At 43.6% G+C, this 26,565-nt stretch overlaps 1 protein-coding gene across 1 annotated transcript in view; it reads right to left on the bottom strand.

The window, feature by feature from the left end:
* LOC147894846 (mitochondrial adenine nucleotide transporter ADNT1-like) overlaps positions 1-18,576 on the bottom strand; it is an 87,354-nt gene extending 68,778 nt beyond the window's left edge. Inside the window, exons 1-3 of the mRNA XM_087384983.1 lie at positions 18,420-18,576; positions 17,923-18,242; positions 5,333-5,381 (exon numbers count right to left, since the gene is read on the bottom strand). Of these exons, the coding sequence (XP_087241109.1) occupies positions 5,333-5,381; positions 17,923-18,185 (312 nt within the window). The 5' untranslated portion in view covers positions 18,186-18,242; positions 18,420-18,576. The remainder of the gene's footprint in view (positions 1-5,332; positions 5,382-17,922; positions 18,243-18,419) is intronic.
* Positions 18,577-26,565: the final 7,989 nt, after the last annotated feature.

The raw sequence follows: 26,565 nt of genomic DNA, 5'->3' as shown, positions 1-26,565 counted from the left end.
AATTGACCGGATGGTTGTCATTTTGGATGTGGAACAAAAGTCTCCTCATAGTCTATGCCCTTTTTTTGAGCATATCCTTTTGCGACCAGCCTTGCCTTGTACCTGTCAATGGTGCCATCTGGCTTTCTTTTAACTTTGAAAACCTACCGTGTACCTATGGCATGTTTACCTGGTGGCAAATCGACAACTTCCCATGTCTGATTTTTTTGAATGGACTACAACTCATCGTGCATGGCATTCGTCCAATGCACATTATCTTATACCTCTTCAAATGTCTCAGGTTCCTCCTCATCAAGAAGAGTACCTGCATAAGCTGATTCAACTGAAAGAGCACCTCCCACATGCCTTATTGCACTCCGAGTTCTGCCAGGTAATGGAGCATCAATTTTACTCTCCCTGAGAGTCTGTAACAGCCAATTTGGGACTGTTTTTGCTGCATGTATATCTGCTGAACAACCTCTTCCACAGCTTGTGGAGGTGGTATGACATTCTTGGCTGAATCAGAGCATGTGGAGGTATCTGAAAATTTTGATTTTCATTAGATATATCAGCAGGGGAACCCAAGGCAATGGGTAGTAACCCCTCAAAGACATCACCGGAAGAAGAAGGCATATCAAATTCAGCTTGAGTGTGAGCTGAATTTGCTGAAAATATTACATCTCTACTGACAATAATCTTGCGTGTGACAGGATTGTAGAGATGGTAGCCCTTGCTCTCTGCACTGTACCCAACAAAAATGCATTTGATTGCCTTATCAGACAACTTATGCCGAAACTCAACGGGCACATGAGCATATGCAAGGCATCCAAAGACACAGAAATGATCCACAGAAGGCTTTCTCCCTTGCTTTACAGGGAGTCTTGGTCTTCAAAGCTTTTGTGGGTGCCCGATTCAAAACATAATTGGCACACATGAGACCTTCAAGCCAAAATTTGTGAGGCAATTTTTTGCTTTTCAGCATACATCTATCCATCTCCATAAGAGTACGATTTTTCCTCTCAGCTTTGCCATTTTGTTGAGGAGTTAGTCTCACTGTTAGCTGATGTACAATGCCCTTGTCTTTCAAAAAAGCATCAAAATCTACGGACAAGTACTCCCCTCCTCTATCTGTGCATAATGTCTATATCTTGAGTCCGGATTGATTCTCAACCATGGGTGCAAAGTGTTTGAAAACCATAAACACTTCTGATTTGCGTTTCAGCTCATAAACCCAAGTGTAGTTGGAGTAGTCATCTATAAAAGTGACAAAGCAAAGATGACCACCTAATGATGGAGTCCTCATGGAACCACAGACATCACTATGGATAAGCTGTAATTTTCGAACAGCTTTAACTGATCCATCCTTCTTAACAGGAGATCTGTGCATTTTACCAAGAATGCACCCTTCACAGGCATGTGGAAGAGGTGTTTCAAGAGGAGGCAATGCATCAACCATGGCATGTTTTTGAAGCGTCATCAAGCTGCCATAATGCATGTGTCCATATCTGGCATGCCATAACTCCGCATTCTGCATAGCAGAGGAAGAAAACTGAGCAGGGATGCTAACGAGGCACGGGGAGATCAGGCTGTACGGAAAAGGACGGAGGTGTACAGACGTCCGGAAGGGGTTTCAGAAAAGGTACGGCGAGGCGATGAAAACAGGGGCAGAATTACTCGAGGCTACGCAGGGAAGAGGCGGGCCACACCGTACGGCCGTACGGTGAACGTACAGCAACCGTACAGATATATGGACAGGCAGGGAGTCTGTACGGGATCCTGGCGAGGCTCGTCTCTCTCACTCCCACACAGAGACACCACACACCAACACACACACACACATACACACACACTTGTTTTTTTGGTGAAACCAGTAACTATAAAATTAACATGAAATCAATGTACATGACATTAGACTCCAAAAGAGAGCCTAATGGAAGAACTCAAAAACAATAAGAAAACACTTCAAGGCTAGTAGCATCCAAGTCCCTCGCAGCATAACTATCATATAAAGATTGCTTGAGGGACATTCTAAAGAAAGCATATGCCTGAGGAAACTGTTGTCCCATCCTAAAATGCAATCTCTGTGTCCAAATAGTCCATAGTACCCAAAAACGAGCCCAGTGAAAGAAAAGGATGCTTCTCATCTCAGATGTCTCCACACACACACACACTTTTTTTTTTTGTGGGAAGAAATATTTTATTTCTGCAGAATAATTACATTCATAGTTACTTCAAAAACGAAGTAGCTACTACTCAACTAAAGATCTCAGTATAAGCTGTATACACATCCTGATCAATCAAACGAGTCTGAAAACAATCGTATAATGATTGTTGCAGAGATCGTTTGAAAAAAAGAAAGGATGAAAATAGTGGATCACCAAAGACTCTATGATTTCTATCCATCCATAAAGTCCATAGGGTCCAATAGCGCACCCATACAAAAAATAAATCAAAACCCTGTCTCTGTGGATGAAAGCCAAACAACCAGAAAAATCTGCCAAAAGTAACAGTAGGAAATCGCTGTCAAAGCCTCTGTCTGATGAGAGCAATGAGATCAGAAGTATTTGGATAGGACCAAAAGATGTAAAACACTGATTCAGTAGAGTGCTGGCATCTATGACAAACAGCTGAAGCAATATGTCTGTGTGCGAGTAACTATCCGGATGGAAAAATGCCAAGGAGAACTCGCCATAGGAAAAGCTGTTGTCGAAGAGGGACTTTGTAATGCCAAAGGAGACACAGCCTTTTTCTCCACCACTTCATTGAACGATCCATATGCCAAACAGTATTTGCTTTGTGGGAAATCCAAGGTGGAGGTAATAAAACTCTATACAGTGATGACACTGTGATATGTGAGAGCTTCAAAGGACGGGCGTATAAGGAAGGAGAGCGTAAAATCCAATCCTCAAGCCGATTCTGAAGTTCCAAGTGAGGTACCGGCAAGTACGGTTGGAGCATTGCTGAAATTCTATGCCATAAAGGACGATAATGAGCTCCCAAGCCATATTTGCGAGCAGTCATAGAAAAAGATAAAATTGTGCCATCATCCTGAAGTACATCCGCCACAGATGAAATGCCTTTGAAGGAGAGAAAATAAGAACGTCGGGGTTCTTGTATGGCCAAAGGAGGGTGGAATACTTTAGACCAAAAAATATTCTCTACCCTCAAAGAGTTGCCCGAGAGAGAGTCCCTGCCATGCTATTTGCAAGTTGATCAAATCACTCTGCTGCTTAAAAGAGGCACCCAAGAGTCGTATACAAAAATAGTTAGGGTTTTCATTGAGATTAATACGTTGAAAAGAAAATGAGAAACAAATGTGTGCCGTAGTTTGTCACAGTATAGCTTTAGATGATGACTTGACAACTATTACAAGCAGAAATGAGACCGTGATTACATCCATAAATTTGCTTTATCCTTGGGCAAAAAAAAAAACAGATGTTTTTGTTATTCTGGTGCCTTGCAGAGCAGTTTTTGGTATGCTCTTGTTACCGAGGCATGCTCCTGACTCAGGAATTATGCTCCTGTTTTAACACTTCAGAGGAGTTGTTGGTCGGATCTTCAACTCACTAGTTTTTGGTGGCCCTTTTGAGTTATAGTAATTGGACTGCGTCTTTGTTTGCTGAACCTGTTAAGTACTTTCTGCATCTGATTGTGGTGCACAGTTTTGGTTTCGCAGGAGGATTTGGAGAGGATTTTGCAGATCCCTCTCAAGCGTTGAGAGGTATTTGCAAAGCAGGCAGATCAAGGTCTTGCAATGGGGTTTTTCGTTTCTGTGCAATACAGTATAGGCCAACGTAGCCTTTGTGAGGGTTTCTGGCACCATCGAATGCTTCCTGGCACAGATCTTGGCATCTACCTTGGCTCAGTCACCCCTGCTCTTGGTTTGTCCCTTTTTTTTTGTTCCGCCTGAGCTAATGAAGTGATTCTCTGGTTGCCTTTTCTGTTAGGTCTTAGTGATAAAGGAGGTGGATGGCACTGTTCTGCACATCAACTGGCCCGCTTTTGAACGTTTGGGCTTTTCTGATTGGGTTTTTCTGGTGATGGCGAGATGTTGGCATTGTCTTGCTGTCAATTGCATGTAGTCAAGATGGGGCTTTGGAAGGCTCTTTTTAGAGATATTTTGTTTCACTTTAACTGTAATATGGTAATGCCAGGGGCAGGCAGCTTCTGGTTTTGATAGTCCTGTTGTCCAAAGAGATCTAATGACATTTCGATTTGGCAGTGGACATTGATGGATTTTCATGATCTTCGTGTGGTGGGCAGTGAGCTCAGTAGGCTCCCCCTGTGGGAGCCATTCCTGATTTTTTTATAGAAGGCAGGCGGTTATGGCCCTGGTCTGATCAGATGTAAGCGGTCTCTAGTTGCCAGGCCCTAGCCTTTGGACGTATCTGGGATCTGGGGCTGCTTCATCTTTTGACCTCCCTGTTATCTGTCGCTTTTAATCCTCACCCATAGCTAAGGGAGCAGGTCTTGGGTCTAACATACTTGCTTCTGTGGAGGTTTGGCTGGGTAGGCCCCTCAAGTCTATTATTACGTGGTATTGCTCTGGGTCATTATTATCAGTGTCTAAGCTCTGCAGTCTTTTGTGTTGGGGAGAGTTGTGCCACTTAGTTTCATCAGATATTTGCTTTCCCCTTCAATAATATCTACTTCAAGATAAAACTTTCATGTCTGCTCTGAGCCATAGTCGGAACATGCCCTGAGCTCTGGCAGATATGGCCTTTGCTACTTAAAACTGCAACTCCAGGTTACAAAGGTATCCCACATACTCTTCCTCAAGTATCCATCAATAATGTCTCCCATTGTAAAATTACCTTCAGAAACCTCACCTCCAAACTCAGACAACGGAGTTGATTCCTCCTCCTGATCTTAATTTTGTACACATGGTTTACTTCATTTTAGCATCCCTACATATGAAGATGGAGGCACTTGAATATGCTATTCGTGGCTACAAAGGTTGTGTATTTCTGGACTGAGAAGCAAGTTACGACACGCAAACCACACCCGAAGGGATTGTGCACATATACGTGCCAGCCATAAGCACACTACTGTGCGTGCCAATGACCTGCTATAGTACATTAAGCATCCCATCAAATTAAAATTAGGCTGAAACAAGCTATATCATCTGATTCTAGGTCATGACTGGCAAGCTGCCACAGCAACAAAATAAGCTTGATTATTCTGCGAGTCTACCATTCTTGACCTAACATGATGCCTAATTTAAATGACTAATCTCCTTATGACCAGACACACACTTCAAAAGAATGGCATCTTTGCAACCCTCAAGTGAAAGCATTTAAAATTTACAGCTTCAAAAGAAAAGCGGAAAAAATAACAAAAAGAGGCCATTTACCTGAAGCAGAATCTTCAAACGCTCAAGAGGAGCAACCGCCGAGCGGGAACTGGAAGAATCAAATAATCCATATCAGTGAATCAATCTAACTTGGTTCAAGATGTTGATCAACACACCAAGAAGTTCATTTTTCTCACACTTGAAGTAGATTGCAAGGCAACTATCAATACAGAAGCTGGATTATTGGAGAAAAGCTCCATATAACATGCAACCAACAAAAAAGTTCAAGGTTTTCAAAACCTTCTAAAGCTTCAAAACAGTCTCAGACCTTGAACTATTGCACCAAAGAATCTATCAGTGACGAGCTGATGACTCTTGACCAGCATCATTCACCACAAACGACCTGCAATTGTATTTTCTGCCGTGCGTATGCATCTGCCTTAACTACTGTGCCTACTCTTTCAATTAAAATTAGTCAATGAAGATTGGCCTCCCATATAACTAGCGATTTGCAGGCCCAACATTTGATCTGAATCAACAAGAATACAGCTTTTGATTCAGGAACAGACACGCTAAGCTTCAGACCATAAACTTTTTGCATATTATTTTATCTTACCAACATGCTGAGCTTCTGTCAATTCCCCAGATGCAAAAGCAACGAAGGGCAGCATGAGATATTATGTAAATCAAAAAGCAGCTCTTACAATCTCTCTCCAACGGAACCATTGTAGGGAGACACATTATCATCACGTCAGTATGCTCACAACATGTACTCCAAAAAAAGACTCGCAATTCGCAAAGTGGGAAACAATCTCAAAAAGCATCTTGTGTGTCACCTAACGCAATAGAGTTTATGTAAATGAAAGCTCTGTTTATTTCCATCACTGGCATCATCAAAACATGTATGAGCTTATAGTCATTCACCAAACTCCAAACACAGACATTGTCTGTGGCATGGACTTGTACACATTGACACCTGTACATACATCATCAATGCCTGAAACTTGGATGCAGGTGACATAAATTTGCACATGGCCGATAGTATTCATACAACAATAGATAAATCAATATGCTCCTATGGAGAAGTTGAAGGCTAGCGGTACCGAGCATACACAATTTAGCTATTTGATCCAATATCCACGGCCTAAAGGATATATTTTTCTGGCTTATAAATCAGCAAAATGGACACATACATGCACTCTGTACCTGGCAATTAGATAAGCAGATCCACATTTTAGCAGAATCTAGCAGACAGCTTCCATCTCAGCCAAGCATACAAGGACAGCTATTGGTAACCTAATCACTCGGATAAATGCATAAATACAGAGACCAGGAAAGGGATTTCTACTGCCGCAGTATACAGAGTACTGAAAGATTATCCCATCACCACCGCTCACAGCAAGAATGCCTCGAAAACCACCTCACTCAAGTGGCTACTCCATTGCTAAAGCAGACAAAGCCAAACTCAGAGGGATAATTTGGTTGTTATCTCAGTACAGCAGCAGGACAACAGCATGGCAAGGACTGACATTGCAATTATTGCCACAACATCAGAAGTTCCATGGGCTCAAAACCTAGGCAGACAGGAATAGATCTCAAAAGACCAGTATTACAAAAGTTGGATCCCATTTAATAATGGAGGTAAAACCTGAACAGATGAGCGGTGGCACTACAGATGTGATCTCAAGACAGACACTTTGCACAATGCACATCCTATTAAAGACGAGGCAAGCCATTCACTTATATACGTTCTCTCAGTACACAAAGAAGGGAGAGTAATAGAGTTTCAGGCATGGTGGATAAGAGGATGAACCAAGTCCATAGTGGATTCAATGAGGCATCTTGGCATTCCAACATCATGCATGGACGACCTGAAAGCAGCATACCTTCTTGTTGCAAATTCACATAGAAGATCAGAACCCACCTATGCATTAGACATGCTCCTTGTGATAAAAAGTCTAAGCATGTCAATAACTTTGAACCAAAAGAAGTCACAAAAATAGATCCAACTTATTGTGACACGTGAGCATACAAATGAACTCAAGAATACTCACATCTGGAGTGACAAACAGCAGTAAAGAAACATATATCTAGATGAATCCAGGAACATTCCCAAACTCATCCTCTAAACACACATAGCAGTTTCATAGTCACTCATAAGGTTGAAAACCATAAACTCCATCATGCATAGCAGGGACTAGCTACTATGACATCACCACTGACGTCATCAACGCCCAACGTGGCTGTAGACCATAGTATAAACATATGCTCTCACACATACAAATCCACACACCCACGCATACTTGAGCATCCATTTATACAAACGTCTTCGTACTGAGTTTCTGTCGGCACTCCGGAGGTGAAGGGCAGACTCAACCATGACAAAGGCTAGCACTAGTGGAGAAGGCTAATCCAAAAGTAGTCCAAAATACACGATTAGCTTGCAATACAAAAGGTGAAAACCTTATATAAATGTACTCGAAAAATGTCCAACACTCACAGCAAACTTGCTGCCTTGGATGCTCGGTTGGGATGCTGAGGATCTGGTCCAAAACTCTGCCTGGTACCCCCTAAACTTGCATACTCCTCAATGAGCTTCATTGGCTCCCAGTGAAGTACAAGGGAATTGCCCAAGGGCCTCTATTTATAGGTGTAAAGGTGGCCCAGTGTATCCCCTTCTTCCATGCTGGTCGAACACCTGCTGAGCTGGCTGACTTGCCAGGTAAGCCTACTTACTGCATGGCAGGCCTGCAGGCCTTTTGTTGCCCTGCAGACATGTGCCTCCCACACCTCTGTTGCTCGCCTGCATTCTCCTGTTCGTCAAGTTGCACTCTGATTCAACGATTTTGAAATAAATTCAATATCTGTGTGGCAGTCACCACACAGCCAAAGGTTGTCCATGGTGTTGCAGATTCCTCAATGAGCTTCAATGGCACAGTGCTACTCCCTCTCAGTCCTCCTCAATGATCTTCAGTGGCTCTCAGTGTAGTACGAGGGAATGGCCCAAGGGCCTCTATTATAGTTGGGAACAGAGACTAGTCTGTCCCCTTCTTCCATGCTGGTCAAACACCTGCTGAGCTGGCTGACTTGCCAGCTCAGCCTACTTGCTGCACAGCAGACCTAAAGGGCCTTTTCTCGCCCTCCGACCTTCAGACATGCTCCTCCTATGCCTCTCCTGCTGGCCTGCATTCTCCCTCATCATGAGGTCCAGCCCTACATCTGCAGATCTGCCAGCATATCTTCATGAAGCTTTTGCTGCCCACATGGCAATCTCTCTCCAGCCTACAAGGCAACCCTAATTGATGCTATCCAGCCCTATATGTTGCCTATGTGTGAGCTATCTGGTGTCCACATGGCAAACCCTTTATGGGCCATATCCATGTTGATCTGCCAACGAAGAATCAATACCTTGTACACACGTGGCAGCCTCTGATACCCCCTATCCTACAGTGTTGTCTTGCCCCATTGCTCATATGGGGGCTTCCACATGGGTAATGACTTTATTCCAGTCACGCATGAGGTCGACATTAACCCAATCATATATCCACTCCATCCATGCCCTTAGAGAAGCTCTTAGAAACGGATTTAGAGTGTAATCGAGAATCTGGTCCGTACTCCTGCATGCTTGCACCTCCATGTCCAGCTATGCATCCTCCTCGAACATGAGCAACCAAATGCGAACATAGGTATAAACGTGTACCATCCTTCAATGGCTCATCAATCTTCATCACAATCCCACAAAATACTTCAAGACACTCAGGTATAATCAACAGGCACCTGCAGCTGCCCCCCTCTAAAGCTGGGAACAGCCCTACAAAGTACCAATTATCATGATACTTGGTCTGTTTGAACGCATTCGGTATCCATCATGATCCGCAAGCATGATCCGTGAAACCTATAGTGAGATCGTAGTGGGTGCACCACACAGATCCCCACTGCCAGACCTTTCTCAAGAACCTTGGATCTGCTCTTAGCTGTCTCCAGAAACAAGCTCAATTCGTTTCACTCACGTCTAAATCTTGAGCACACCAAAGTACAAAAAATACTCTCCCAATCACAAGGCTCCCAAATCTCTGACACCAAGTCTTCAGCAAATCACAATTATTTCTATCATGCCTCTAAACCTCCTTGAAAAGTCCTCCATTTCAGCATTGTCTCTCGGTGTCGTTATCTCTATGGAGCCTTTGACACCAACAAAGTCTACCAACCAGCAAAAAGCTCCAAATGCCAACCTTATTCCAAGAGGACCAGCTTGTAGCGTTTTTAAGTCAAAAGCTAGCTGATACTCACATTTGGTGGCCTACTCAAGAAAAGCGGTTATATGCCATTATTCACGTATTGACAACTTGGAGACATTTATCTTTATGAATCCAATTTTGTTGTAATGATAGACCACAAGTCTATCAAATACATTTGTGATAGGCCAGAGTTGAAGGGAAGGAAGTCACTATGAGCTGAGTTAATGCAAGATTTTGACATGGAGGTTAGATATTGGGTAGTACCCACCGCGGAAATCAAATAGGAGTCTTGTCCATAAGGCACTAGAGTCCTAGAAGTTAGGGTCGTTCCTACAACATAGACATACTCGTGTGTGTGGAGTGCAGCCCAGAGCTGTCTATATGCAAAACAAGTTGGCTAAGTAATAGAAATACTCATCAAGTACAAATGATTGCAAGCTTTCCTCTTGTACTGTTCGGTTCACTTTGAGTTGTATGTTCCCCCTGCCCCTACGCTACTGATACATTCACAGATTTGCATTCGCTTAACAGACTTCTAGTTATCTGGAAAAGGCAATACTCGACAAATGAAGGGCCACAGGGACAAACGGAACTCTTCTGTAAATTACACTCTTTCTATCTAAGGCATAGTCATTTCAGTTTTCAACTTTCTTATGTTTGTCGTGGCTTCTTGTTTGCCCGTCCCCAACTTTGATGAAGGGGAAAATCTAGATGGAACAATATCCAATTTTAAAAGTGAGGATCAGAAGTCACATTGTTGCAAAGAAGATTTGGAAGGTCACAAACGCAATCCAAGGAGACAAACCCAATGGACATCATCACTCGCAAAGCCTTGATGCTTGCAAATAACACATGTCACAAATTATACTTTTAACTTTAGAGTCAAAGCTGTTAGAAACATGGTGAAGGGAGAGAGAGAGAGAGAGAGTTAGGGTGTGAGGAAATAATGCTCAAATGAAGACATGAAGAAGGCTTTCATTCATTCATCAAGTGTAACAAGACAAGTGAAGTACAAGCCTTATATTCACTCACACACTAGCACCTAGCGCATATGGGATAAGTCCCATGATGACACGTGGCACCCACACAAGACTCACTCACATAGACTAGTACGAGATCACCTAGTACTTCACACTAACACATCACATCACCACACTCTTTGGCTATGATATCTCCAACACCCCCCTTCAGAGCAAAGAGTGTGAGACCCAACACAAAGAGTAGACAGATCCCCCCTCCACCGCAATACTGCAAAGAGCAAGTCCAACTATCCAACACCTCCCGTGTGATAGTGACTTCTCAGTCAGCTTGCAACCAGCAAGGGCAAACCATCACTCATCATCCCCCCTTACTCTAAACTGGGTGGTCAATACCATCAACCAAAGTAAAAGACAATACATTCATTTTTGGGGGACAACCCAAGACAGAGTACCTCTTATTGACTCCAAATACATTCAATTTAGAGGGACAACTCAAGGCTGAGAACCTTTGTGCGACTCAACACAAACACATAGCATAGGGGCCTAGAAAGCCCAACCCTAGTCAAAAGGATCCTCATCATCAAGAGAAAGGCCATGAACCTCTGTTGTAGCTGCATGTATCTCCTCCGGGGGCTCTTCAAGTTCAGCATCATCTTCAACCAAAAGATTGGCATTATGTTTCTCTTGTTCCTCTGCTGTCTTCTTGAAGCAATGGGCTTCAATGTGTCCTTTCCTCTTGCGAAACCTGCAAATAATGTTCTTGTTGGTCTTCCATTTGCTTGTGGAAGCAAATAAATGATCAATAGGAGAGGCAAGAGCGGCTTCGTTATTGCGACGATCCTTCTCAATGAGGAGGGCCAACATATCATCAAACGTGGTAGTGGCAAGACGAAGGATCTCAAGAGTGTGCTGAAAGCGAGAAATGCCATGCATACTCTTCATAAGGACGGCCATCTTATCTTCATCATCAGGGACATTCTTCAAACTTGAGAGTTGTTGAACAAGAGATTGAAATCGGGCTAGATGATCACTCAACTCATCACTCTCTTCCATTTTCATATCATAAAATTTGAGCTTCAAAAAGACTTTAGAGTTGGTGATTTTATTATCAAAGAAGGTCTCGAGGCGACTCCAAATCTGCTTAGCTCTTGACTTGAAATCCACATGAATGAGAGAGTCAGCTAAGCAAAGACCAATGAGGGCAATAGCCTTAGCATTATGCTACTTCCAAATCTTTTGACGTTGTTGATTAAGTAACTCAACCTGGTCATCCTCAACAACATCCCAAACTCCTTCATGCATAAGCAGCAATTGCATCTTGGTTTGCCATGTGGGAAAGCCTTCCCCCTTGAACTTCTCCACGAGGAGGGAACTTGAAGACAAGGAAATCATGATTGAAAAGGGCTTTCTGAAGGCGGGCAGCAGCCTCGAAATGAAGTAGGACAGCTCCAAAAATACTTCGAAGTGCAACAGCAGCCTTCAAATAACCAAGTTGGCTGGAATATGGTCCAAACAGCAGCAAAGAAACTCCAAAATAGTGAGGCGGCTGCAGCAGATGCTCCAGAATGCAGTGAAACTCCCACGTGTGAAAGCGGCTGCAACAAATGGATGATAACAGCTCCGAACCAGCTTGTAAAGGCTGCATGAAGCCAAAAAACCAGCAGCAAATGGTCTCTAAGGAGTCGTCAATGCAAAAGGAGCCCAAGAGAAAGGATTTCCGGCGAGGGAATGACTTAAAAATGCCTCGGGTACCTGCAGCTAGGGCTGGAGCCTTGGGAAGTGAGCCGACCAGCAAGCAATGAGGCTGCCAAGAGCCTAGTTACAGCTCCAAGAGGGCTTAGATGAAGGCGGCTATGAAGACAGCAAGGAATGAAGAGGGGAATAAGCTAGCTAGAAGCGGAAATAAACAAGGGTCGAGATGAAGCAAGGCTGAGGCGGCTGCATGCTGCAGGAAGAAGAGCTGAAGCAGAATTAGGGTTAGGGCTTTCGAGGTAATCTGCTGGTTGTACGGCTGGTCACTACCGGCATGCATTTTCAAGGTCATACGTCTATATAGTACAAATTTCGAAGTCAATTGTTGTTGTGCACCTGTTGGCATGCTTCCCGGAGTCCATTTGCTTATCATACGGTCATTCGAACACGCCATACGAGGCTGTTGCGAGCTATACAAAATTCATGCACGTATACTGAGGCTCCTGTTGCTGATTGTGCAGCTCGTTTGTCACACACCGAGAACCTGCTCCTCCTCTCTCTTGCATGCACCTCGAGGCAAGCTGTACGGATCTCCCTCCTACCCCTGATCCTCCTACTTTCTCTCTCCATTCTGGAACATTCACTTTCTTCCTCTCTCTCCTCTAGCTGCCAATCCGCTTGTTGTTGCCTCTTGCTTCGTGGATCTACTATCTCCTGGAGGTTGAAGGTCTTCTACGCGCTGCTACAGGCCTGGACAAAGGATAGGTGTGAGGGCAGAGCTCGCCCCTCTTCCTTAGACAACGGGTACGGTCGTTCTGACCTTCATTTTGATTGCATTTGCCATTTTTGAAGCTTGTTGTTGCTCTTTTGTTGTTTGAAGTTCTCCCTTGTCCATTCAGGCTGTGGACAGACACCCAAATATAGAGGGTGTGCCTAGATTGGTGCCAAAGGGACAGCGTTGAGGCTTTCCTCTTGCTGTGAGGTCACTTGTACAGTTTGGGATCTGTGTTGATGCATTGTCGCCCTAAGAGGTTGAAAAGTGGATTGTGGGACTGCCAAACGCCTAGAGCAAGCCGGATGCCTCGTGGAATGCATTGACAGCTTTCAGTTGGACGCAGACAGTGGGAAATTTCAAATGCCTTAGCCTTGCCTTGGTAGTTGGGTGCTAGTGTGTGCTTGGCATTGGATGCCTTTGAAGTTAGTGGAATTGGATTGGACAGTGGAACTGCCAGTGAAGCAAAGTGCAAGGGGTGAGTCCTTGTTGTAAAAGCATTTTCCATTGCAAGAAGAATTAAATAAATACCAAAAGGGGCGCCAAAGCATTTTGGGCCAATCTGTGTCTCTTGTATTTGGTTTCTAAGAAAAGGCACTATGGCCCCCCTTTCAGTGTGTTTAAAGTTTGTTTCTCAAGGAGATTTAACTAATGAAAGTAGCTGGAAATGATGCATTGTGACTGTGAATAGTGTGGATGCCAAGTTAATTACGGTTTACTACCGTTTAGCTTGCTAGAGGCCGTTTTCACATAAGCATGACAATTATGAAAAAATTTGATGAAAGATGAAGCAAACCAACAAAAGGAGAACTAAGACAAGCCCAAGGAGGAACCAAAGTCAAAATTGGTTAGTCTTACTATAAATAAAAAAGTCTTACTAGTCATGGAGAATTGTTCCGCTCGTGTAGTGATATAATGGATTTTAAACAATGATGCTTCCAAACACACATCCAATGATGCAACAAGACTTCCCTTGGGGTATGGTAGCTTGCTAACGAGGGGGTCACGCCTTCTCCATTCACACGGTTACACCAACTGAATCCAAGGACAGAGGATCCTCCAGATCAAGGTCCAAGATGTAACTTCTCCTTCCCGACAGTATTCTCTTCCTCCCCAAGACAATATTTGGGAGACAGTGGCTAGCATCACTGCGTGGAACATCTAGGTCACCGGTTTTGCAACTTGGTCAAGGGAGGTCACCCAATTCCTCCAACAACCACATTCGTTGCCATTTGGCAAGACATTATGTACACCCTAAGCGCCATATAGGAGCAAGGGATGTTTGATCGCAAACGATCACTGAGAGGTGGGCATATTTCTACAAGGCTTAGCCTACAAGTTCTTGCATGCAAGGAGGAATGAAAGCAAGCTTGAATGCAAGGAGGAGGCCACAAGCAGAAGGAACTGAAGTGTACTAATGAGAGAGTACAAATGGTGACCTGTATAGGGCCCAAACTCAACGTAGGACTAAGGTCCTAAGTGAGCTAGGATTAGATGTCCCAATAGGACTAAGTATCCTCACTAGCCTACAAGGCCATGCTAGGGCTAAGTGGCAACCATGGTATGGATGAAGTATCTTGGATACATCTTAGATATACCTAGAAATTCATCCGTCATGGGTATAACAACTGAAGATGGTACAGGCTGATCACAATCACGTGACGAAAGATAGCAAGTGTAAAGCTTGCGGAAAAGCTTCAAACTTCAATCACGGTAGAGCCTTCGTGAAAAGATATGCTAAGTTATCCTCTGTAGGAATGTAGGACAACTGTATGTCTCTTGCTAATAGTCGCTCTCGAACATAGTAATAGTGCACCTAAATGTGCTTTGTATGTGCATGGAAGATTGGATTAAGCGCAAGGAGAAGTGGCCTAGCTGACATCAAGATTTGCAAGTAATTTGCAAAGCCAAACACACACTACTATAGCTATGAAGGCTCCTATGAAATCTAAAAATTCACGGGACATATACCCGACCCCCCTATCAATGCGAAGGGTCAAGAGCTTGTTTCCACTCTCGTCTTCAGCCATGACTCTGAGATGCCATAACTTTAATACCCTCTCTGCAGCTCATGGTCAGCACAATGATTTGAAGAAGCAAGCTAATGAATATCCCTTGGTGAACACATCACGTCCAAGATCCGCGAACAACAAATGCCAGAACACATCGTCTCCAGTCACTGCGACATCAAGCAATATATACCTAGATGAATCCATGAACATTCCCAAACTCATCCTCTAAAAACACAACATAGTGCAGTTTCAATCTCACGATAGTCACTCATAAGATTGAAAACCATAAACTCCATCACACACAGCAGGGACTAGCTACTATGACATCCCCATTCACGTCATCAGCGCCCAACAGTGGGTCTAGACCATAATATAAAAATATGCTCTCACACATACAAATCCACACACCCACATATACTTGAGCATCCTTTTATACAAAGTCTTCGTACTGAGTTTCTGTCGGCACTCCAGAGGTGAATTGCAAACTCAGCCATGACGAAGGCTAGCACTAAAGGAGAAGGCTAATCAAAAAGTAGTCCAAAATCTCTTCATTCAAGCTACAACTGCTTGTGAGTCTAAACGATTTCATTTTAGTCTCTCCCAAACGAGCATCTAATGTCTCTCCAAATGACATCAAGCAATGACTTTAAAGATTAAACATATCGGGTCCATATCTCCATAGTTCTGCTTTGCCTGCTAGACTTCAAATGATTGGGCCTGTAAGCAGCCCACACTCACGCCCACAAACCCTCTCTGGCTGTGCAACGTGGGGGGGGACCCAGAACTAGTGCTAGAAGGCTGTTGAAACCTGGAGACTCTAGCAACGGCTGCTGCCTTGAAAGTACCAGACTGATACGAAGATAAATCTGATGCCATGTCTTGGTCCTTAGATTTGTTCTTGGACCGACAATCCTTGGCCAAATGCCCTTTATTTCCGCAAGCATAGCACTTAGGCCTACCTTTCTTGTGCACTAACTAAAGTGATTCACCACCTGGAGTAACCCGTAACTTTCCCTGAGAGATAAGAACCGTTTTCTTTTCAAGGAGAAGGGAGCACAAATCATCAAAGTCCAATTGACTTGTTGTGACCTGGAACCTCAAAGTTCGAGTGACCATGTCATACTATGGCGGAAGCTTAGTTAGGATGAGTGCCACCAACTGGAGAGATGTGAGAGCAGCACCCATAGCCTGCAGCTGGACTTAGCTCGCAGCAAGAATGGCTGCATGGTACTAATTGTAGGGAACTCGGGATTGTATAACTATCCCTAAAAAGTGACAGCTTGCATCGCCGAATCCCTCGCATAGAGATCCTCCACTTTAAAGCATACAATTTAGACCACACCTCATAGGCACTTGTCAACTGTTTGGACCGCCAAAGAGACCTTCGATCATGCATACCAATGCTGAATGTGCCTTGGAGTCATTCTCTTCCCATTCTTTAAGCATCCTCCTGGGCAGCAATAGAGCTCTTGGGACGTTCGGGCTTCCTTTCATAGCCCTGAACTATTTCCCATAAGCCCTTGTGAATAAACCAAATCTTCATGTTCAGTTCCAGTGGACATAATCATGCCGTCGATCTTGTCCTCCTTACTCATACGTGGGGGTCCGATGGTACTATTCGGTCCTTGCACTCCTCTGCTGATGCTGACAGAAAGCAGTCCACTAGGTTGAGAACAAGAGAAGAAAAGCAGGATGGGGTTGAGGAAGAAAGAGAGAGACTGCCCGGCTGCCGTCTCGAACTAAATGCCCTCCCCCCCCAGATGCAGACCTCAACAGGTGGGCCTTCCTGCCAATTACTGCGGATCCCTTTGTCTGCCCCTGTGTGTAGGTAAGCTGTCCAACCAGATGCTGACCACTAGGATGGGACCCCGGCTTGGGAAGGCTGCTCCAAAACAGAACTCCGACCAGCAGAAAGTGTCCATGCCCAGGGCAGACACTGCAGACCTGTTCCCTGATCCCTCTGCTTCACTTTGCCTACTAGAAGCTCTGCACCAATCCATCATAGTAAGCAGCCTAACGCCCAAACTACAGTAGAAAAAAGTAGTGGCAAAGGGTGTTCAAGCTTTCGATCTGTTACATAGAGAAGTTCTGGGTACGATAAATTTCCTCTCAGGCTATCTAATAGTGACAAGGCCACGGTACACAATCACAACAGTATAACGCAAAGGTAAGCCTGAGCGTAAGTCTTCCAAAGGGTCTGTACCTGTCTAGGACACCGTGAGCGGGCATAATGTTTCCAGAACTCTAGGAATGTGGTGTGGAAAAGGCAGTCTCGAAAATGTTTAGGATGAGTCAATCGTGTACTCCAATAGCGTCCAGAGGTGATGCTGCCTTAAGGTAGGATGCTAGAATCCACGGTTTGGGTGTCAATTGAGCAGGGAGATATTTTGGCTCAAGCACCCTCTGGGCTAATCGCATGCTTTGGGACCTGACTTCTCCCAACGCACAAAGCACACTCGATCACCTTTTTGCCCCACAGTGAACATAGGATCTTTGCAGCTTGTCAGCCTACCAGCATCTTCGAGGAGACATCAACGTTCCGACGAAGGCGAAAATATGTTAGGCTCCGTATGCTGCTTCGAAATGTTCACTATCTGCGTATAGGCAGACTTTTCAGGTAACCTCCGGAAATAAGGACTGATGCCTGAAGCGATTCAGCGAGCCTGAAACCGACGGATGAACTCACAGATCTAGTGACAAGCTTTCCGTAAGGATTTCTCAGTGAAGCCAAAGTGTCTGTGAGACAATGTTAGTGTCTGCAGATGCACATGGTCTTCTCTCTCCCCTCGTATGACCCATCCTATTGTCGGGTTCGTTACACACAACGAAACCGTATGGTCTATTCTTCAACAGAACCGTGAACCTCTTTACTATAATTCTATTGCTGCCGATCCACTCGGAGAAGCTTCCTTTTCTGCACAAGACGATAACGAAGAAGATACAAGCGCATACTTACACTCCACCAGCGACCCCTCCTGCTATGAGGGACTTGCACACAGAAAGAACCGCATGTCCCGGCGTCTTCACATCAACGGTCGCGAGCTTTGCCTCCTCTGCGAACGCAGCCAGAGTAGAAGCGGCTGACTCCTCGCCGTTAGCAAACAAGGGAGATCGTTGGCAGAATGCTATGTTGCTTTGTCCGGCAACAGTCTCGGCAGGACTTTGACCCCCATACTCGGTCTGTAGCCTTGACGCTGCAGTATCAGCTTGGGGTACCATCGGAAAAGGGCAACAAGCTACTCTCTGGAGCCGAAAGATTGGCAGAGAGGCTTCTTCCTGTCAAGGTCCATGGAGCGTCGCACATTCAGTAAACGATTGAGCTGACTTAAAATTGCAACGACGTGATCGCGGCTCTGGCAATAAATTGGACGAAACCCAGAACACAGAAAAACGGGAACGCAATGCGGCGACCAAAAGGACATAGAGAGCTCAAGAAAAAGGAGCGAAGCTTACTGGTGCGGGCAATGAGCCTGCACTCTATGATAGAGAGCGTGGTAGCATGAGGGCTGCGGAGGGGGGTAAGGCAGCAGCCGCAGGAGGAGGAGGAAGCCTATGATTTACAGTCGAGTAGTGAGTGTTTGAAGAAGAAGAAGACGACGACGGACACGTAGGCGTTTCTTCCCTCCCCCTTCGATCCCCCCCATCCTTGCAGCATGACACACGTGTGCTCTCAACCGTCAACACTCATCAACAAATCTCACCCCTTCGGGTTTCGCGTTCTTGAAGGTTTTTCTCGAGAATTTGCAGCTTTTTAAGCTAACATATCACTAAATTCCTGGGTTTACAAAATGGAGAATATGTTGTTTTGCGCTTGCAGGTTTTGTGCGAGCACTCGTTGGTTGTGGAACAATTGCATACTCTCCATCCTAGCACCAAAGATGGAGGCTCAAGCTTGCTTTAATTCATTCACATTGACAACATGAGCATGGTGATGCAATTTCTACACCCAATGCACTATTCCATTTACCCATTCTATAGCCTTTATAATCCTTGCAATAGCTAGTAACAAGGCACCTCCTTATCAATTTTATGGGGATAGGAATGAGACTACACATGCCTACAATGCAAGCATCGGCCCATCAACTTCCATGATGAGGATAGGAATGAGACTACGCATGCCTACACCTGTTAGGGGATAGGAATGAGATTGCACATGCCTAATGCAAGCATCAGCCTACCAACTTCCATGATGTCAACATGTGCATGCATCGTGGCGCGGTAGAAAGGGCAAGGATCATGAACTGATAATGTGGATGAAGTCTAAAACCACTATTGCATAGGTTACATCTAGCCCATATTATCAACTCTTGCATGAGGGATTTTTGAATGTGTCAAGGATAGCACTAAAAGCACATCCTAGGATCTGCACTCATGTTGACTTAGATGTGCATATCAATTCACAAAGACATGCCTTGAAAGGCATGTTCAAAAAAACCATTGCATTTCAATTAAAAAAAGGCAATAATACAGACATTGTTAAGAGGGCAGGGATACTGATATTTTGCATATCAATTCACTAAGTCTTGCCTTGAAAGGCATGACCAAAAGAACATGGCACTTACATTAAAAGAGACAATAGTACAAGGAACCATAGCACTTTTGTTGAGAGAGAGGAAAAGGCACATAGCTCATTATACTTGACCTCAAGATGGAAAGGAATCGATACAGAGGAAGAGCCAAAATGAAGCCCATTGTAATTAGATGGTGTTGCCTTCGTGAGTCTTGTTGCATGTCTTTAGCTTGGCTTCATGCTCCACCTCCACAAGCCTCGTCTCACCCACCCCTCGCCTTCATAAATGGTGCTTATCTCCTCTCCTCTTGCTTTACCCTTGCTTTGTCCTAGTATCAAGACTCCCCAATGGAGCTCACACAGGCAAGTATGATGTCCAAGTTTAGCAATGAATTATGGCAAGAAGCTGAACCCCAATGGAGCTCACGCAGGCAAGTATGATGTCCAAGTTCAGCAATGAAATCTGCAAGAATGGATTTGTTCGAAATGCCACCACCAAGTGCACAAATGAATGCAAGATCAAAGATAAGGATCACATTCCCCAAAAAATAAATGGGATGAGAGGGTGAGAATCCTCGTTCCCATTTGCAAAGATTTATGTGGACCGTGACAATCTTGCAATGTAATACAGAGGAAGAGTACTTGTTGTACTCTCCCACCACGTTCATACATAAGGCCATTAGATGGTTTGACCAATATCGAGAAGATCATTTCACCACATGGACCGAACTGAAGGAAGCCTTCTTCAAAAGGTTTCAACATGATAAGGAAGGAAGACATGACGTTGAAGCTCTATCGAATCAAACAAAAACTCGATGAATAGGTGTACCACTTTGGAGCCAACGAGGACGTTGTCCAACCGATTGACTAGCACTCTAGAGAAAATGTGTTGAATGGTCTCACCAATGGTAGAGAATTGCATAGCATGGAGATCACAAATCTAACAAAAACATACGACAAATTGCTTCACAAGGCAATTGATACTATATGTTGTTGGGAAGACCATAGCTGAAGGAAGCTAGGGTGGTACAAGATTAGGGAGGTGATACACTCACCATTGAAACTTATGGAAATGATGTGTGGATACAAATGGTAAATAGCATCGTCTTGAAGGAATGCAAGCCTAGCAACTTAAATTCTAGTCGATAACAATGGCCTTTGCAAAAGGATTCACTAAAGACTAAGAGGGACAAAGGGTAGTACAAGAAGAGCCAGAGTATCACATAGTTGAACCAACCAAATTATTGAAGGGCAAGTTGCCAAGGAAATAAATGTGGGATAGCTTAGAATTGAAGTTGATACATATTGACAAGGAGCTTCCCAACGAATTCCTAGATTGAACGTAAGGACTCTTTCTAGATTAGAAAGATGTATTCACATGGGAATACATGGATCTGAAGAATGTATTGTTGAATCCCTCTAATCCTAGATGCAAAGCCAATTCGATAGCAAAGATACAAAATGTACCTCAACAAGTTCAAGTTGGTGAAGGCTAAAATAGATCAGTTGTTGCTAAGGGCAAGATTCATCTACGCAGTGGATAGAAGTAATGGGCTATTTCTAATCATAATCACACCAAATAAGAATGGTAAGTTGAGAGTCTATGTAGAGTACAATGACTCAATCAAAATAATCAAAGACTTGTTCCCATTGCATTATAAATAAAGTCGTGGGACACATTTCATGTATGAATACAATGGGTACAATGAAATCGTACTAGCTAATGAAGACAACATTATTACAGATTGGGGTGCATCCTCGAGCAAAGTGGTGCCATTTCGGTTGAAGAATGCACCTGCCACATTCCTATGCTTCATGGCAAAAACCTTATAGGAATACATTAATGAATTCTAAGCGATCTTCTTAGATGATGTTTGAATCTACAACACAAACAAAACACACTTAGAATGCCTATAGAATGTGCTCTAGAAATTCCCCAAAACTCGAATATTCCTCAATCCATACAAGTGTGTGTTTTGCATCTTCTCAGGGGCCTTGTTGGGGCACTCAATTTCGCTCTCTATCCGGAGGCGGTGTGATGATACCCGAAACTGTCCGATGGAGATCCGTAGTGAGTGAGGCATATGAATCTCAGTGTACCCCTGTTCCTCTTCTTTGCATTGCCTTAGCTTTAACTTTGGTTGTATTTGTAGTGCCTTGTGGATGTGGAGCCAAGTGGGTTTAAATGGGGCAATATTTGTGCTTGAGGACTAGAGATGGGGTGGTATTGTGAAGGGTGTAAGTGAAGAAAAACCCAGATTGGTGAGGAGATGAGGGGTGGGAAGGTGAGGGGTGACCATGGGAGGGTAAGGGAAGCTTGGTACTAAAGGGGAGTTTGAACGGAATATCGATCAAGCTCAATCATTATACATATTGCACGAATGTAGTAAAGGGCCTGATAATCAAGAATCTTGACTAGAGTCAGATCTTTCATGTGCATTTGGATGCATGAGGGATGGAAATTTGGTCCATTCAAGCTCAGCCAAATAGGAACATGGATTTCCCCATCTTCTACGTCAATCAAATGTTCTCAACACTAGAAATGAATTTATTTAGCCATTGAAAGGGAGTCTCTAGGCATGGTGTATAGTGTTCAATAGTTTTGATACTATCTTCTAGGTAACCCATTCATCTTCATTGTGGCCTGCAAGGCATTGCTCTATCTTATCAACAAAAATCATGAAGACAAGGTTGATTACATGGATGCTATTGTTATAGGAATTCACCTTCAAGGTCATTTGCAAATGTGGTTCATCTCATTGCATTGCCAATTACTTGCCTCACATGTGAAGACAATAAATCCAAAGAAGGGATGCATGATGATCTTGTTGATGTGGGGTCATTTGATGTGTCAATGTGTGAGGACAAGCATGAAGAAATCACACAATACCTCTCCCCAATCACATTTCCCAAAGATGCCTCCACACATGAAGGGTGAAGGATTGTGCTTAGGTCATGCTAATCTAGGCACCCATACAAGAAAGGGGAGGATATGAGCGATCCTTCACATATGCATCTTTCCAATCAGAGAAAGAAACCATCATGGAAGAAACCCATAAAGGAATGGAAGGAACTTTCCACCCCGTCAAAGTATGAATAAGTGATTGTGGAAGAGTACCAAATATGCATATGTTGCAAAGCACTGCAAAAGTGTGATGCATGCCAACGGGTAGGGGACTAGATGCCACTAGAGTACCCTTTTAAAAGCGGGGGTTGGATTTCGTCAACCATTCAAAATCCCAACACATTCAAGGGCCAGCAAGTACATAGTGGTGGTGATTGATTGTGTGACCAAATGGGCCAAAGCAAAAGCCTTGGGGCACAACATAACAAGGTCTTTATATGAGAATAGCATATGCAAATTCAAATGCCCCATTGAAATCATGTCAAACCAAGGGATTCACTTCACAAATTCGATGATTGAAATCATGATTAAGGAATTGCTACAAGAAATCACTGACCTAATGGTCAAAAGGAAGCCACAAATAAGTGCTCAAAGTGATCCATTACAAAACAATGAACAAACAATGAAATGATTAGTACCATAGCTCCACACGTCACTTTGGGCCTACTGAATTACATTCAAGGTCACAACCAAGCATATGCCATTCCAACTAAGATTCAATTTAAAAGCGGTGGTACCAATGGAATTCCTTGTGCTTAGTTGAAGGGTCATCGTTTAGCATACAAGTGGCAAAGAAGAAGCCCTGTCGAAAACATTAAATAATTTGTCCAAGATTGATAAATCGCAGCTAAGGCTGCAAAGTGTAATCCCGAGAGGAAAGGCATGGCATGACCACTACATCAATAAAAGAGCATTCAAAGAAAGCAAGCTCGTGCTACTACATAGTTGTTGTCTTTGTGCCAACATGGACTTAGGTAGCACAAAATGTGTGTGTACAGTAGCAGCAAAGCTCCGCTTGTACTTGCATAAGGCTAGGACTAATCTCTCTTAGGAATCCAACTTGCATGTTCTACATGCAAGTTCTTTATATGATTCCTACATGCAGGTTCTACATATGATTCCTACATGCAACTCCTACATGCATGTTCATGCAGAGAGAGAAGCTCTCCAGCTTGTATAAGTACCCCATAATGGAATGAAGCCCACACTCTTTGGGGCATTGTGTTGAGTTCTACTTTGGTATTCCAAGCAATTGTCTCCAAGTGGTCATGTTACGAGAATTGGAATTATCCCATTAATTTAATCCTTTAGTATTTAGTTTAGTGAGATCCATCATTTTTGTGTCGTGGTTGATGCATGTGTGCTCGTTGTTCCGTAGTGATGCATGTGTGCTCCTACATGGTTGGATATATGGCTGCGGCTATATGAGTGTGTAGCATTGTGTGCACCACTTACGCGATGACAATATGTGTAGCATGTGTGCACCATCCGTATGGTTTCATTCATGTGTAGCATCAGGTGCACCATGAGATTGTCGCATGTGTGTACCATTTATATGTGATTTATTGATTTCACGTTACTATAATACTAAAAGGTTGATTGATTATGGTGATTAATTCCAAGGTTATCTTATGCTTGAAATATTTCATTACTATCGATCGTGTGAATCCAGGGGAAGAGTAATTGATCGGGCGATGGCATCTGGCAAGCATGATCCACCATATTTTGGGCGCATAGGCGCAACTCCAGTGATGTGGGGATGAATAAGGCTTATGCCTAATTTTTGACATTACAAAAGCTTATGTACATATTTAAATATTGGAATATTAGTGGCTTGGCTAAGTGTATAAACTAAAGTTAGAAAAAACTTTATTTTTAGAAAAAGCCAGCTATTCTAGAAGGTGGATGGGCTTTTTGTAAAAGGGTGTATGGAGGAAAGCATAAAGGCTTTTTGTATGATTTTTGCTTGGAATCTTTTTGGGAAAATATACATAAATACATAGGAGATGGAAGGAGAGCACCACTCCTATGGGGGGAGATTGTACCCAGCACGCTCGTTCTGTCTCTTCCGTTTGTGAGTTTTGAGAGTTTGTCCATATTTTCAAAGTGTTGCTGTATTTTTCAAGGATTTATGGGTTCCGTGAGCATTTCTTGTCACAGTGGTATCAGATCTAGGGTTCGTCATCCATAGCACGGGAAGCACTCGCACCCCACATCCTCGAATAAGAAACCGCAGCGCGCATCAAATTGCAGACACTACGTACAAGAGCGCAACAAAGTTCGAAGCACCAGAAACGAATAGTGCAGAATGGCCCGCAGGCAGAAAAACGTGCAGTGAAGAGAAAAAAAAACGCATCAAAAGAATTCGGTCACACGTACATAGGTATCTTGTGTCCTCGAACAAGAAACCGTAGCACGCATCAGATTGCAGACACCGCATACAAGAGCAAAACGAAGTTCGAAGCAGCAGGAACGAATAGCGCAGAACGGCCCGCAGGCAAGAAAATGTGCGGCGAAGAGAAAAAAATGCAGTAAAAGAAGTCGATCACATGTAAACAGGTCGAAGCGTGTGTTCGCGGTTATTGCTTCGGAGGGCAATGAGGAGGGTGTGGATTATTACTTGTTGCGATGCTCTATGCTGAAGAGTGCGAAGGCACCATTGGCTGCGTGCGAGGAAGCCTTGGGAGATTGCTCTTAAAACCTCCCGGGAGGTCCCCCATCCCGGTACTATTCTAACTCAAGTCCCCTTAACAATTAGTGACTATCCACTAGATCAAGTCACTTTGTTGCTCTATTCTTTGAAGTTCCTAGTCATAAGGATATCCTTTAAGGCAAAAGTGGCAAAAAAGGAGCAACCCAATGGATTTTGGAAGAGGAGAATCTTAAAAGTAAGTGTTCACAAGAGTAAGAGGCAGTCTACAAGTGCTATCGGACACGAGCTTTGCTTTGTACCTTGCAATGTGGATTCAATTGTTGGAATCGTGTGAGTTCGAGAGCCCACAGAGATACTATTCGACAAATAGCCGCTTTCAAAGCTTGGAAACCGAATTGAGACAAGTCTTGTGTTTGTGTGTATTTCCTTTCATAGTGATTTCTTCTTTGCACCGTGCACATACTTAACTATGTCTGGAAGGCGTATTCCACCATCAGAGATAGGTTATCCTAAAGATCTACATCATGATGAGGATGTGGAAAATGATCACCATCGGTCAAGAAGAAGTTCAACACCAATGACACTTATTGAGGAAGAATGGCGAGAACGCTATCAGCATGAGAAGCAACAATGTCAAGAGATTGAAGATGCTCTACACCAAGTGACGACAACTTAGAAGCCACCTATATCGATTGAGGACGAGGAACCTATGCATGCATCAAATTCATTGGATGCATGGAAACATCATGCATGGGACCTTGAGTACATGTGCAACATGTGCGAGACGCGTAAAGCCAACGAAGAATGTGCAAATCGAGTGTTAAAAGAGATGACTGAAGTCACAAAGAAGCGTATGAAGGACAGAGATGATGAAAAAAGTGAAAGCAGCAAATCATCAGATACCAGTGATAGTGAGCATGGAAGAAGCAAGACGAGACATCAAAGGAAGAAGAAGTGACATGTGAAGCCTTCACTACGACAACATCATGACACTACTCCTTCACATGAGTCCAAGGATGAAGACAACATGGGAAAGGCCATCTTGAAAGCACTCAAGCTTCGTGATAAGAAGTCTGGTAAGATTAATCGCAAAACTTTTTCTATTCTAAAATATGATGGTAAAGGAGATGGACAAGCTTTACTTGCATGTATTAGTTCTTTCAATCAATATTTTTTGGGAGAATGGTATGAAGAGATCGAGAAGGTAAAACTTGCTGCAAGTCACATGACAAGCAGTGCACAATTATGGAGGAGTGTGGTTGCCAAAAGCACTCATGTTCCAAAGACATGGGAAGCATTCAAAGATAAAATCAAGGAGCGCTTCCTACCTACATAGTTTAAAGAGGATACTTGCAGGCAATGGCAAAGATTGAGGCAATTGGATAATGAGAGTGTGGACGCATACACTAAGAAATATCTTTCCTCTCTATTTTAATTGCAAACCATTGAGAAAGTGTCCCGAAAGGAGCAATGTCGTACCTTTGTTGAGGGTTTACGCCCTACTATTCGTGTTGATGTACGTATGCTTTGA

This window comes from Dipteris shenzhenensis, chromosome 14 (assembly GCF_047967505.1).
Source record: "Dipteris shenzhenensis isolate YYH24624 ecotype China chromosome 14, Dip_SZ_1.0, whole genome shotgun sequence".
Lineage (NCBI taxonomy): Eukaryota > Viridiplantae > Streptophyta > Polypodiopsida > Gleicheniales > Dipteridaceae > Dipteris > Dipteris shenzhenensis.
The sequence above is the reverse complement of the archived record's forward strand: the minus strand, read 5'-3'. Positions and strand labels throughout refer to the sequence as shown.